Source organism: Lagopus leucura, unplaced genomic scaffold, assembly GCF_019238085.1.
Source record: "Lagopus leucura isolate 7727_CA_CO unplaced genomic scaffold, USGS_WTPT01 Super-Scaffold_100001, whole genome shotgun sequence".
Classification (NCBI taxonomy): Eukaryota; Metazoa; Chordata; class Aves; order Galliformes; family Phasianidae; genus Lagopus; species Lagopus leucura.
In genome coordinates, this window is record NW_024962262.1 from 78,497,099 (window position 1) to 78,510,510 (window position 13,412).

Consider the following 13,412-nt stretch of genomic DNA (forward strand, 5'->3'; position numbering starts at 1 on the left):
TGGCAATTTCTGGAGATCTTACTGCCCATTGCCATTACTCATAAACTTTAAATTCACACTGTTCTCGTCCCTGCCCTGATCTTTGATCGAAACAAACCTGCTACAATGCCTCAGATTAAAGTCACTAAAAAATTACAATTATTTCTTAATCCTTATTTCTTGTATACTGCATTTAAATATAAGAATTAATGAAATTTTTCTGTTAAGTATCTAAGAGCTAGATTTGTAAGATACGTAGGAGTAGCTTAAGCACCTAAATTACTTGACAAAAAAAAGCATGAAAAAATTACAGCATAACTTCAATCTACTTGATTTCTTCTCAAAACTGAGGGCAGATCTGACAATGGTAGAAGGAAAGCCAAACACTTTTTCAGGGAACTGAACTATTCACTAGTCTAGAAAATAATATTTGTCCATTTAATGGTCATATTACACTGCACCTAAGATTACTTTCTCTGGAAACTTGAAAAAAATCTAATTAACCTCTTTCAATTCTTCCTTTTTTTTCCATCCACTATAAACTGTTTGCACTTTAAATTCAGCTCAGAAAGACTTATTATGCTGGTCACTGTGACAAAAAAAGGGCAGGAGATGCCATACTATCTTGAAAGCACACAGGAAAAAGATCAAGAAATTCTCAGGGAAGACAATCTGACAGTTCAAAGGAGTGACTTCACAAGAATTCAATACCTAAGGATGGTACTTTATAGGTCTGGGTGATGTTTTAGAAGAGGTAATAATACAAGATGAATGCTGAACAAAGCACAAAATGGCTGAAAACATAGTGCTAAAATGCACAGAAAGATCAAGGACCTGGCAGGTAATGCATAACTCTGAGACATAAAAACACGTAACTGTTTTATAGCAGGAGTGAATGAGAAATTCTCTATTCTAAAATTATTTGTATTCATCTTCTATCAGTTTTTTTCAAAACATATCATAAGGCCACAAAATGAACATGGTCATCCATCAACATAATCAAACACGACTGAAGCATACAATCAGAAATCATACAACTGCCAGTAGAAAAATTCAAAGCATTAATAGTAACACTGTAACAGGTCAACACTACCAAAAGCTTTTATGCCTGCAAAAGCTAATTGCTCATGTAGTGTATCCTCCAGACATCATTAGGTATGCCAAAGGATTTTTGTGCAGTCACTATTTCTCAAAATATGATCTTTTTCTTGCCTTTACCTAAAAGTACATCACCATAAAATATGGATATTTTTACTACTTCATTGTAATTCTAAGCTTCTACTGAAACCTGGAATGAAAGAGAAACCCCTCCTACAATTTCTTCAGCTGACTGTTGGCATTCTGCAATTTGAACTACAGAAACAGAATTCCCTTTTACAATCACTCAGAAGCCTGTTTCAAAACTTCTCTTTTAATCACAAATGAAATTCAATTTAAGATATGGTACCAAATTTATAACTGATGACTTGGATTAGATCTCTTCAAAATAATATGCTGACATTTATTTGCAGGGAACATTAAGCACCAACCACAAATTCACAACTGCAACTTGTCCAGCTTCACAATATCCTCCACTGTCAGGATCCACTTGAGCAACAAGCATGCACTTTTGCTTGTGACTGTGCGTAAATGACCATTCCTGTATGGTGATCAGGATTTGTTGGCATGCTGTTTCTGGTGTCTCATCCTGCTTAATACCTTCCATTTGCTGCTTTGTAGCCTTTCTCTTGCAGACATGTGCCTTTTCACCCACCAGTCGTAAGCTGCTATGGCAGTAACTCCTTGTATCCCAAACGCTTTTTCCATGTGAACTTTATCTCCTCAGCCTTCATTTGAGGCTGTAACTCCATACTACCATCTGTTCCACATTCCTGGCTAACTCCTAGTTTACCACTTGGCAGGCAGCACAACAGATAACAGCCATTTACGAATCCAATACACAATTCCCCAGTAATTGACATGGATAAAGCTTAATGCCCATTGCCCAGCACCAGCACCTGGACATGCGTACCCCAACCAAAAACAGTAGTACCATAACTGGGAACGAGAGAAGAAATTGAGTGGGTCCTCATCACAGTTAGCAAGATCTTCCCGTAAGAATTAATTAACCTTAAGAAAGCAAGAGTTGGCAGAATGAAACAGATGATTTCTTGAGAAAAATAAAACTTACCAGTTCTTAGTTCTTAGCCCAGGCTGTAATAACCCTACAATATCTTAATGGCTATTCTACTCCTCGTTTCAAGAAAATCTTTACAAAACTTAAGTATGAAGGAACCGTCCCTTAATAAGACATGAACTGCTATGAAACACAGAAAAGAAATCCACTGATATGTATCTTGTTATCTAACATGCTTTTTATACTTGCAAGCAAATTCACTGGTCCAGGCACTAGTAATGAGGCTGACAAGAATTATAGGAGAGCCAATTAAATATGACCAATGGGCAAGACAAAACAGAAGCAGTCAACAAATGATTTAGAACTTTAAATAGCATCCATTCATTCTGATTAAAACACCAAAAAAATACTGTGCTTTTTTTTTTTGTTGTAAGAAGACCTTTAATTTAGTCAAACTGCTTTTTCAATTGAAAGCATAGGGAGACATGGATTTCAGCTCCAAGTAAAAGCTATCTCCTTCTGTAACCTATTATGTTTTCAGTTAGTGCTTAAACTGTACATCTATCTTTCAATAACAAACACAAAAAGCGAACTTTTGTTCTACAGTGGTGTACCTTAGTCAAAACACTGGGTTAATCGTGTTGCCAAAGTTATTCACAATAGATCCAAAAACCATTTAAATTACCAAAATCACAGAAATAGATTAAATTTCTCATATCACATGTATGTACAATATCTGCACATAGATTGTAAATTTTTTAGCAAATGATGTAGGAAATCACTTTACATGCCAGTCTTAGCACATGGATAATCCTAGAGCAACCATCAAAAAGTTATATTATAGAAAACATCAGGAAACATAACAGAAATTACTGCAAAATCAGGTGTTGACTTATCCTTTCTGGGAGTACTAAAACAGGTTCTGCATTTGATCTCTCAAGGCTTTCTAATTTCTGCAAAATATGGTCCTCTCTATTTTCTGTTAAATATGTTTAAATAGCTGGTGTTATATGTCTAATCTCTTTCAGACTCCTGAAGTGGACATATAAATCTGTGACTATACTCTGTTAAAATGTTTTCTTACTGGGTCTGGTCAGATAAGTATGGTACAATCTTTCTGAAAGAATAGAAGGAACTTAATAGAATATGAACACCTCTGAATTAATTCCTTGCCTTTGCTAGTTGCAGAGGTACTTCTTCAATGTAGTCATTTCTAAACTTAGCCTAATAGGCTAATAGGCTACGTTTAGAAATTTAATTTATTTAACTATTTTATTTATATATTTTAGCTACTTAAATGTAAAATATATTCATTTCTCATAGAAAAAAATACAGAATATTTTTCATTAAAAAAAAAATTGTACACTACAAGCAAGTCTGAGTTCTAAACTTGCCATATTTTACAAGAGACCAACAAATGAGATTCTAGTTGACAGAAGACCAATGAACTCTCCATGATATGTCTTAAATAACTGATCTGTACACTGAAAGTCCAAGAGTCACAGCAATTTGTAAATGATTTTGTTTTGATATTTTGAATTGAGCCTTGGAGTATAGAAAGATTAACTAATTTCTTTTAAACTGAACATGGAACACTGGAATACAGCATCCTATCTCTGGGATGCCATCTATCAGTACAGATACAGTTGTAACATGAAACTTGCTCTTCAAACATCTTTTAATTATGTAATTTAATGTCTGCTGATTGACTGCACCTTTGAGAGCTGAACATTCCTTATTTACCACGTAACAAGACAGAGAAAAGAGTTTTCTTATTACAAAGAGCTTTCAGTTATACCTTTAGGAGGAGCAGGGTGTTTTTCTTTCATTCTCTGTTTTTCTTTCTTTTTAATAATCTGGCATTAGTAACCTAGTCACAAAAGAAAACATACTATACTATATCTTAGATTATTTTTCTTCTTTTCTTTTTCTATTATACAAACCATTTTTTTAATGTTTCAAATAACATAATCAATCTTCTCTATGTCAAAAGATATTACTAAGCAGATCCCACCTACTTTGATTCACTGAAATACTTACACTTCTGTATTTGACAATGTATTCCAAAATGGGGGCACCTCCATCATCTTGTTTAGTTATACTAAGTTTGAAACTCTTTCCACTTCCTGGCTGTCCATGAATTGACGGTGGGCTTGGCTCGCCTAAATAAAGAAAATAAATAAAATAAATTAAAAAAAAAAAAAAAAAAAAAAAGCAATGGCAGAAACCTTAAATTACAGCTGGGAGTTCACCAATAAGATTACTCATCAAAATCTTTAAAATCAGCATGATTCTTTCAAGTATTGCAAAACATCCTTTATAAGTGTGCTAGATGTTTTGCTTGAAGTATGTTCTAAACTAGATTATTTCACACAATGAAACAAAATAATATCAAGTAAGTCTAAGTTTCTTTGAGATTTTCTGACTTTAATATTTTCAAATGTAATTTACATCAGAAATGACTTAGCCATTAATTCAATAACTGTGCCAAGACAAAGTTAAATACTTCTAAAGTAGACTATATTAAGAATGAGCATGAAGAATAAGATTCCAAAAAGCAAAAAGTTTTCTCTGCAACGGGAGGACAAAAATAAACTTAAAATTGAATAGTTATAAGCTAGCTTTAATTACTTTTCTAATAATATTTCACAGACCAACTAACATTTCTTTATGCAATGCCTATTGTAAAGTTTCATATCCTAAATGAACACGTCATAATTGTCTCCAACTCAAAACATATGTAAATTTCCATTCACGTAGAGGTATATTTTAAGTTCAAAATATTTATAATATCAGTTACATTTGAATTTATCTCTTGTTAATGAAAAGAATAATCTAAATCTCAATGGTGATTTTCCTAGTTTTCTATCAGGTAATGTATGTGTTGCTTCTGTCAAATCCTATCACTTTTCTATCAGGTGTAATGTGCTGTATGAATAACAGCAAACTGTTTTATCATACAATATATTTGAAATATGCATGTGCTTTAAACAAAAAGAAGTTTGAAAGCTGACAAGTGAGTTGTTTTGGACAGAAAGCCCTTGTCAATGGGAATATAATAAAACAACACAGATATTTTGTGGTTTTCATAGCTGCCGCATTTTTACTGTTCTTTACGTATAATTTTGCCTTTTTAAAACTAATTTGGGGAAAATATTTTTCATTAGCTGTTCATCTTAACATGAGGATTTCTTGCAAGTAAATTTTACCACTAACATAGAAATGTCTTTGCATCATATGTCATTTCTATGTAATCACAGTTAAAACAACGTATTCTTGTTATTTGTCTATAGTTTTTGTTTTAGGCATTATAGCTGCAAAACTTGTGGCAGTGTTTTTTGGTGGAGGAATGTCTCTGGGAAGGGCGCATTCTTTTCTCACAGATGTCTGTAATATTCTGTGTGTAAATGAGAAAAAATCCTTAACCTAGTATCTTGCATGCTTTATGCTCTAGCATGTAACACGAAGACTTGTCTGGACACAACTGGAGAAATACTCCAATTTCAGTTAATTCATATTAGTCAGTGGAGAGGATAAGAAGAACATAACACAATTTCTGAGAAACAATGTAGAGAAAACTGGTGTTATACACAGTCAATAAATCATATTATCAATGGAAAAGCATACTGCAAATTATTAGCAGATCTGAAGGCAACATATTCTAGTGAATGTAAGTATTTACATTTCCATTTAATCACACAGGTATTACTCACGGACAGGTAAAGTCTGAAATATCTCGATTTTGCTATATTCTCCTTGCCCTTTTCCATTTACAGCAGCTACTTTGATTTCGTATGTTGTATTTGGTTCCAAATTGCTGAGAACAACCATTGCTAAAGGAAAGAAAAAATACAGAAAGAAAATTCAGTGAAGTAATGCGTTTAAAAAAAAGAAAAAAGCCAGGTGATTTCATAATTTACTTGCTTTACCTGCAACTAAGAGTCCAATTTTCAGACAGTTTAATTTCAATTACAGTGGTTCCAAAATTAGCTGTCTTGCTTACATAGTCCCATTTTTGTGTGCAAACATTGTGACTGAGTAATTTATGCTTCTGGAGGAATTTAATGCCAGTGATACAGAAACCATAGGCAATAATTAAGGAACTTAATAAGGGTTCGCTGTTTTGTGTTTAGATTGTGAGCACAGGAGGAACGAATCTGTACCCTGTATGGCAATGGTCTTCTGACACACATTGAAGCCATTTTCATACAGTTCATGACTTGATATGTCTGTCAAGTCATTACTTTTTTACATTGTTTGCTGGACAGCAGAACCAATTTGACTACTTAGAAGCTGGGCAGCTCCATCTACTGAATGCAGCTATGTGCACATCAACGCTGAATTACGGATGACAGTTCAAGCTAAAATGACAGGTGTTTTACGATGATCAAAGGAAGAGTTCCAAGCTATCAACTAAGGACCTGAAAGTGAATTAGGCATATCTGTAGATACTCAACAGGTGGTGAATGGAAATGTGCATTAAATTATAACCAAAAAAAAGTGATTTGGGAAGCAAACATGTTTGAATTTCAGACTTAAAGAGAGTTTTCCTGTAACGTTAAAGACAAAACAATCCCCTTCTCACTCCCCAGCTAATTCCAAAGAATGACTGAACCATTTATGTTGGAAAAAATCCTTTAAGATCAAGACCAAATTTTGTATTATGTACATCAATTAAGTACCATACTTTCAGAAATCAAGACTGAAGCCTTGGCAGCAGATTTTCACATAGCCTGAAGACATCTACCTGGAAATGCCATCAGCAGCAGAAAAAAGGGCACAGAATCTTGCTCAAAAAATACTGTACAGCTCTAAAAATACTGCAGTTGATGATGTACAGCACAAAATCCAGAAACAAAATCCAGAAAAAGGATGTTGGATTCCTGGACCCTCTACATGAATTCAGTATTGTACATTACCATAGTAGGGTACATATACTGATACCAATATTGCACCTAGAAACTTAGATCCACAAAGAGTTCCTGGACCATTACTGTGTCATTGCAAGAAAGCTACCTTTTGTCGTCTCTACATAAACTGACCGTCTCTTGTTTACCAGCTCTGTAGTGAGCTCTCACAATGTGAGATTCATTCTAAGGAACGGACATACACGGGATGGACTTTAGTTGAATCATAAAATCATTAAGGGTGGGAAAGACCTTCTAAGATCACTTAGCCCAACCATCAGTCTATCACCATCATGCCCACTCATGTCCCTCAGTGCCACATCCACAGGGTTCTTAAACACCTTCATGGATAGTGACTCCACCACCTCCCCGGGCAGCCTGTTTCAGTGTCTAATCACTCTATCACACATTTTTTTTCCTAATGTCCAACCTGAACTTCCCCTGGTCCAATTTCAGGCCATTCCCTCTAGTCCTATCACCAATTACCTGAGAAAAGAGGTTGACCTCCACCTTATTATAACCTCCTTTCAGGAAGTTGTAGAGAGCAAGGATGTCTACCTCGAGCCTCCTCTTCTGCAGACTGAACAACCTCGATTCTCTCAGTTGCTCTCCATAAGACTTGTGTTCCAGACCCCTCTCTGGCTTCATTGACCTTCTCTGGACATGCCTTAGGGCCTCGATGTCTTTCTTGTAATGAAGGGCCCAAAACTGAACACAGTACTCAAGGTACAGCCTCACCAGCACTTGCTGAAATGATAGATCAACAACTGAGCCTATCCAGATCGCTCTACAGAAATTCCTACCCTCAGGTAGAGAAACATTTCGTCCCTATTTAGTGTTCTCCACAAACTTACTTATGGTGCACTCAATCTCCTTGTCCAAATCATCAGTAAAGATATCAAACAGGACAGGCCCCAGTACTGACTCCTGGGAAACACTACTCATGACCGGTTGCCAGCTGGATTTAATTCCATTCACCACCACTCTCTGGGCCTGGCCATCCAGCCAGTTTTTTGTCCAGTGAAGAGCACACCTGTCCAAGCCATGGGCTGCCAGCTTCTCCAGGATAACTATGTTGAAGAATATCAATAGTTGCTTTGCACAGAAAAATGGGGCCTGTATCATGTAACAATAAGCTACAGAACTCCAGTGTCTTAAGAAAGTACCAGTAGTATCTTTCCCAGTCTCTAAGAAGTCTACATTGCTTGTTTGTTGGTATTTTTTTTTTTTCATTAGAGAGGAGTATTTCAATAGTTGCTTTAAGTTTGCTTTTCAAGTTTTATACCTAATGAAAGTAGAATTATTTTTTATCAGCACTCTTATTCTTTTTACTCCAGATTTATTAGAACTTCCATTATTTTTGTTTGTGCAGCAGACAGACAGAGGTCCCTTTACAAGTGGAGCTAAAGGGATCTAATGAATTTTGGGAAAACAGTAACTTCCAAATTTCATTTTTGAGCACTTCACACAAACTCGCTACTGAGAAACAGTAATCATTTTATTATAAACAAAGCAGTACCTCTTCCAGCAAACAATAATTTTCAAGAGATTTAAAAGTATGGTAGAACCATTTTGGAAATAATAAAGTACTATCACGAGAATAAGAATTAATTCAGAGAAAGATTATGATATATAACTTTCAGCTATGGTAAGATGAAATTTAAAATCTAAACAGAGCAGTAGCAACATTTGATTTGTCTTTCAGCCCTGATTACTTTCCAAGGCTGAATAATTTCACTGAAAATAAACCTTTGGGCATATTAAAAATTAGTGTTACTGTAAATGTTTTTAAAATTTAAACAACATCAAAACATGGCTATGAGTCTACGCTTAATAAAACACGGATGTGTTAACTACATAAAACCAAAGAATCCAATTCTAGAAACACTTGAGAGACTCCTGGGGCCTATATAAATGAATAAAATTTCTTATGTATGTAGTATTTAAAGAATCAGTATCTAGTTTATAATCCCCTGAACAACACTATGTATCTGGATACAATGACTCTTACAAATATGTTTATGAAACTGACACAACAAAATCCGATAGCATCATATGCTCTCAAAAGCTAGAACCTCTTAAGTATCAGTGATGGCATAATGTAATAGCAGGAAATTTATAACCATATCTTCCAGGAAAGCAAAGCAAAGAGCCACTACTCAGCAGAATACTTTAAATAAACAACAAAAAAAGAAAATCTAGAATAATTAAGCAAGATTAAGTAACGTTCCCATATTACAATGCAAAAATACAAGTCTTAAGAGTAATCTAAGATTAACTAAAGTTTTGACAAAAAAAAAAAAAAAAAAGCAGGTAAAGACAGGTAGACAGGTAAAAATTCAGAACTGAATAGTCGAACTATTTCAAATACTGACTGCACACATTTCAGCTAGGAAAGCTTTATTGAAGAATATTAAAATTTCAATCATTATCAAGATGCACTGTAGGAAAATAACATCTGACATAAGATTTGCTGTGAAATAAGTTGTATCATAAAGCCAAGTTAGTAAAAACATGGTGAAAATCACCAGCTGCTTTTCTAGTCCAGAGGTAGGTTGTTTATATTACCTTAATCGTGAACAATAACATGGGAAATGGTTTGCATACTAAGCTGTCTTTTCACCAAAGGAAATCTAGCTCAGAAATCTTCAAAGGTCTGTCACGTATTACATAAACCATCACAAAAAGAAAGTTAAGGATCTAATAATACAGTTACATTACACTAATCCCAAAGCAGATCTTATATGAGGTTAATTAATAGACATATTGCATCAGTATTCACTGGAGAGATGCTTGTTGCATAGAACAATGTTCTACTCCTAGTTCTGACTTTAATCCCTTGAGGATGTCAAGCTTAACTGAAGTAGGACATAAATTTGTTTTGAAACAAAGCAGCTGATACAGATCAATGCTGAAATATCATATTCACTCATAAATATTTCAGATAACGGCAGCAGTGCAACATTTCTGCCAAGGAAGCATTACAGATTCTAGGATGGGCTCTTCCTATTTCTTTCCTCTTAGTCTCAATCTCCATTACCTATACAGACTGAATATCTTGCAGGTTAGTAAGCGTGGTGTTTTTATTCAGCAAAATTGTGTTGATCTTTTCACGCATTTGTGACAACTCTCAAGGAGAAACTATGTTCCCTGCAAATATCTGAATCTCTTTCAGAGAAAAAAAATGAATAGCATTTTTATGGAGCTCAAAGCAGTTTTCTCTTTGCAGTGATGACACATTTTCTTTTAAGGACAGAAGAAATGGATGCTGGAAGGGAGCAGAAAGGAACCTATGGTTGTAGTACAAGTGAAAAGAGCAGTGAGGAACCTGTGGTAGAATAGCATTAAGTTCCAGTACATATGTATGAGACTTCTTGTGTAGATGTCACACTTTGTGAAGAACTTCTCCCAGAACCTTTGTCTGCCTGGGATGAACAATATGGCTTCATCTAGTATATGCACAATAGGAGGAAAATAAAAGCTGTTTTTCTATCTGAGGCTTACAGAGTGAGTTAACAGAAACGGTGGCCAAATAAAGTTAGAATTTGCCACTGGTGGAGAAATACAGGAAAAACAACATAGAAGTGTTTTTGCTACACAACATGCAACATGTTTATTCATAAGCAAAAACAGTCACACTGCCTCAGCTCCATCTGTCTGCCTTGCCTGAAGAACAATCAGTTTTATAAATACTGATACAACATCTGTCCATAAATGTCAGAATGCAATTAACATAAAGAAATGAACTTCAATAATGAAAATATTTCAAGTTGGACATCATATGAAAATAACAGTAGTAGCCAATCCTACTGCTACGGAAATTATTGACATAATTTCCGTAAGTATATATGGAGACAGGATCAAGCTCTAAGCTATATCCTCATATGCATACTCAGAAAAGAACATAATCATTTGAAAAATCACAGATAATGGCTTTGTCATAATTTTCCATCCCTCTTGCACTGTAACATATAATTATTGTATTCTTTTGCAATAAAGGTTGTAGCCACTTAGTTCATTTTGAATATAAGTAATCAACTGTGAATAAAAATATGTAGTATTGTAGGTCATACATATTTAATATAATTAATAGTGTTCAATATCATTATTAATTTCATTAGAAAATAGTTCACAGCAGTTGATATAAAAACTTCATTTTAAAAAGCAACTTATTATCAGTCCCAAAAGCGCAATGACCCTGTTAAGCTCCTGTTCTCATGTCTTACTTATTTTTACTGGGCAGGATTCTGAGGTGTCAGGTGTACAAATTAAGCCAGGAGTAACAACAGCTACAAACAGTTACCCAAGAAATTACTTTGATAATTATTTTCATTGAAGTAAAACTAAGAAGTCAAAACAATCTAGTGGGGGAATTATAGTTACAAAATGTACAATTGTATATAATGAGAATAATATTAATGAAATATTAATGAAAATGAAGTAAGCAATTACCATGCCCCTAGTAAAAGGCATATTAGTGATTTGACAACATAGTTTTGAATACATTGGATCAAAATGAATTCAGAAGAAGGATTTTGTCGTTGTACATCACTTACAAGGTAGCAGTGAACAGGTTATGTTTAGAAGACTTCATTCATTTTCTAGTTTATTTATTTTAAAAGCAACTTTCTTTCTGTATCTAATCTAAATCACTTCCATATTTAATCTAAATTGCATTTTAGCACACAGTTTAGAAAAAAAAAAAATTAAGAGAAGCATTCCCGCAACAAAACCAATTACAGAGATCATTATAGCAATAAACTGTGCACATAACCTGTTTGAAAATAGTAATGTACTTCCATGAATTGCTTCTCAAATGATGCATTTACAAAAACTAATGTTAAATAAAAAAAGGGAAGTTACTAACTGAATGAAAAATGTTAAGCTATAAACCTACGAAAGACACTAGTACTCCCATTTTTAAAATATCCCTTATTTTATATATATATTCTTAAATTATTGTGTTATATCTATCTGACAATAGAGAATGTTTTATGAACAAATTCTGCCACTTGCATCACCACTGCTCACAGCCTTCTGTTCCATCAACAGTCCTGTGCAACTAGGATCTATCTCTGGCAGATTTTGGCTCTTCTCACCAGTAAAATAGAATTTAGGTTCTTTAGATTTTTAAATCTAAGCACATTCAACAAAACTATGCCAAGTTTACTTTCATTAGGATAAAATCTGTCTAAAATACTTTGTACTCTGCATTGCTTTCAAGGTATGGCAAAATTCTTCTGGATTACTATCAAAATATCTCTTGCAGATTGGATACAGTTCCTTGACATATTTGTAGTTCAGTTGTTCACTACTTCAAGTTTTCTTTGCTGCTCTTTTCTCTAACCCAACAAAGCTGCAGATGACTCAGATAATAGCATGCCATACCCTAGCCCAAAGGACAGGAATGCATAAAACTAGTTTTTTTGGCCTATGGGAACTCTAGTACATTGTGGATTCTGAGAGTTCTTTTCTTGCTTTCTATCCTATGCAATTTCAGCCTTCTGTATAATAAAGATGCAACTGATAACTCCCGTTCTCCTACTTTGTGAGTCAGGGGTCAGACAGAATAAATAATCTCAACTTCAAAATTCAGTTCTCTATGCATAGTTTCATTCATTTGTCCATTCTTCGTCTCCAAGAACTAGGCATGCTATCTATATTAAAATAATTGCATTATTCTAGATTAAATTTGCTGGAAGAAAAGTGCTTTCACTCCAAGTTTGGAATAGTTTTCTTATGCTATTAACTCCATGGTTGACACTTGAATGAAACAAAACATTTTCAAATTTTCATTAAAACATGTTGTAGAATGTTGCTTTAGTATGGAATCAATACCCCTGGTTAGATCATATGGAAGTTGAAGGTTTAGGATTTAGTTATCTACTTCTGTTGAAAGTAATGCCTTCTATTTATTTCCATGGAAATGACAGAAGATAGAAAGAGCACAAGAGCCATATTTGAAAGCAAATTCTCAGATACAGAATACTACTTTTCAACAATCACCACCATTAGGTATGCATTTGCACAGCAATGAACAAGAGCCTGCGTGCCTTTGTGTGCTGCTTAAAATCTGCACCAGTGGAGGTGATCCACTGTCACTGTTGCCACTGTAGAAACACACCACCTACTACCTCACAGTACTCACATCTATTGTTTGGTTATAGAAACATTCAGAAAATGTAAATGAACGTCAGTGGGTGCAATTCAGTTCCTCAGTAGAGGAAACCACTTCCATACCTTTGCTTTATATGCACTTCCATGTCAGATATCATTTTGATGTTCACCCATGCAGGCACTAATATGATACTCAACAGAAACCTCTGTTAAGATAACTAAAAGACTTTGGGGGAACACTTGGTGTCCAGGTACAATAAGAAACAGGAGAGGATCCAGCAGACAGCAACCAA

At 34.5% G+C, this 13,412-nt stretch overlaps 1 protein-coding gene across 1 annotated transcript in view; it reads right to left on the minus strand.

Annotated features, from left to right (window-relative positions):
* The window catches only part of NCAM2 (neural cell adhesion molecule 2), a 238,819-nt gene that overhangs the window by 37,353 nt on the left and 188,054 nt on the right, over positions 1 to 13,412 (minus strand). Inside the window, exons 13-14 of the mRNA XM_042868461.1 lie at positions 5,809 to 5,928; positions 4,136 to 4,257 (exon numbers count right to left, since the gene is read on the minus strand). Coding sequence (XP_042724395.1) covers positions 4,136 to 4,257; positions 5,809 to 5,928 — 242 coding nt within the window. The remainder of the gene's footprint in view (positions 1 to 4,135; positions 4,258 to 5,808; positions 5,929 to 13,412) is intronic.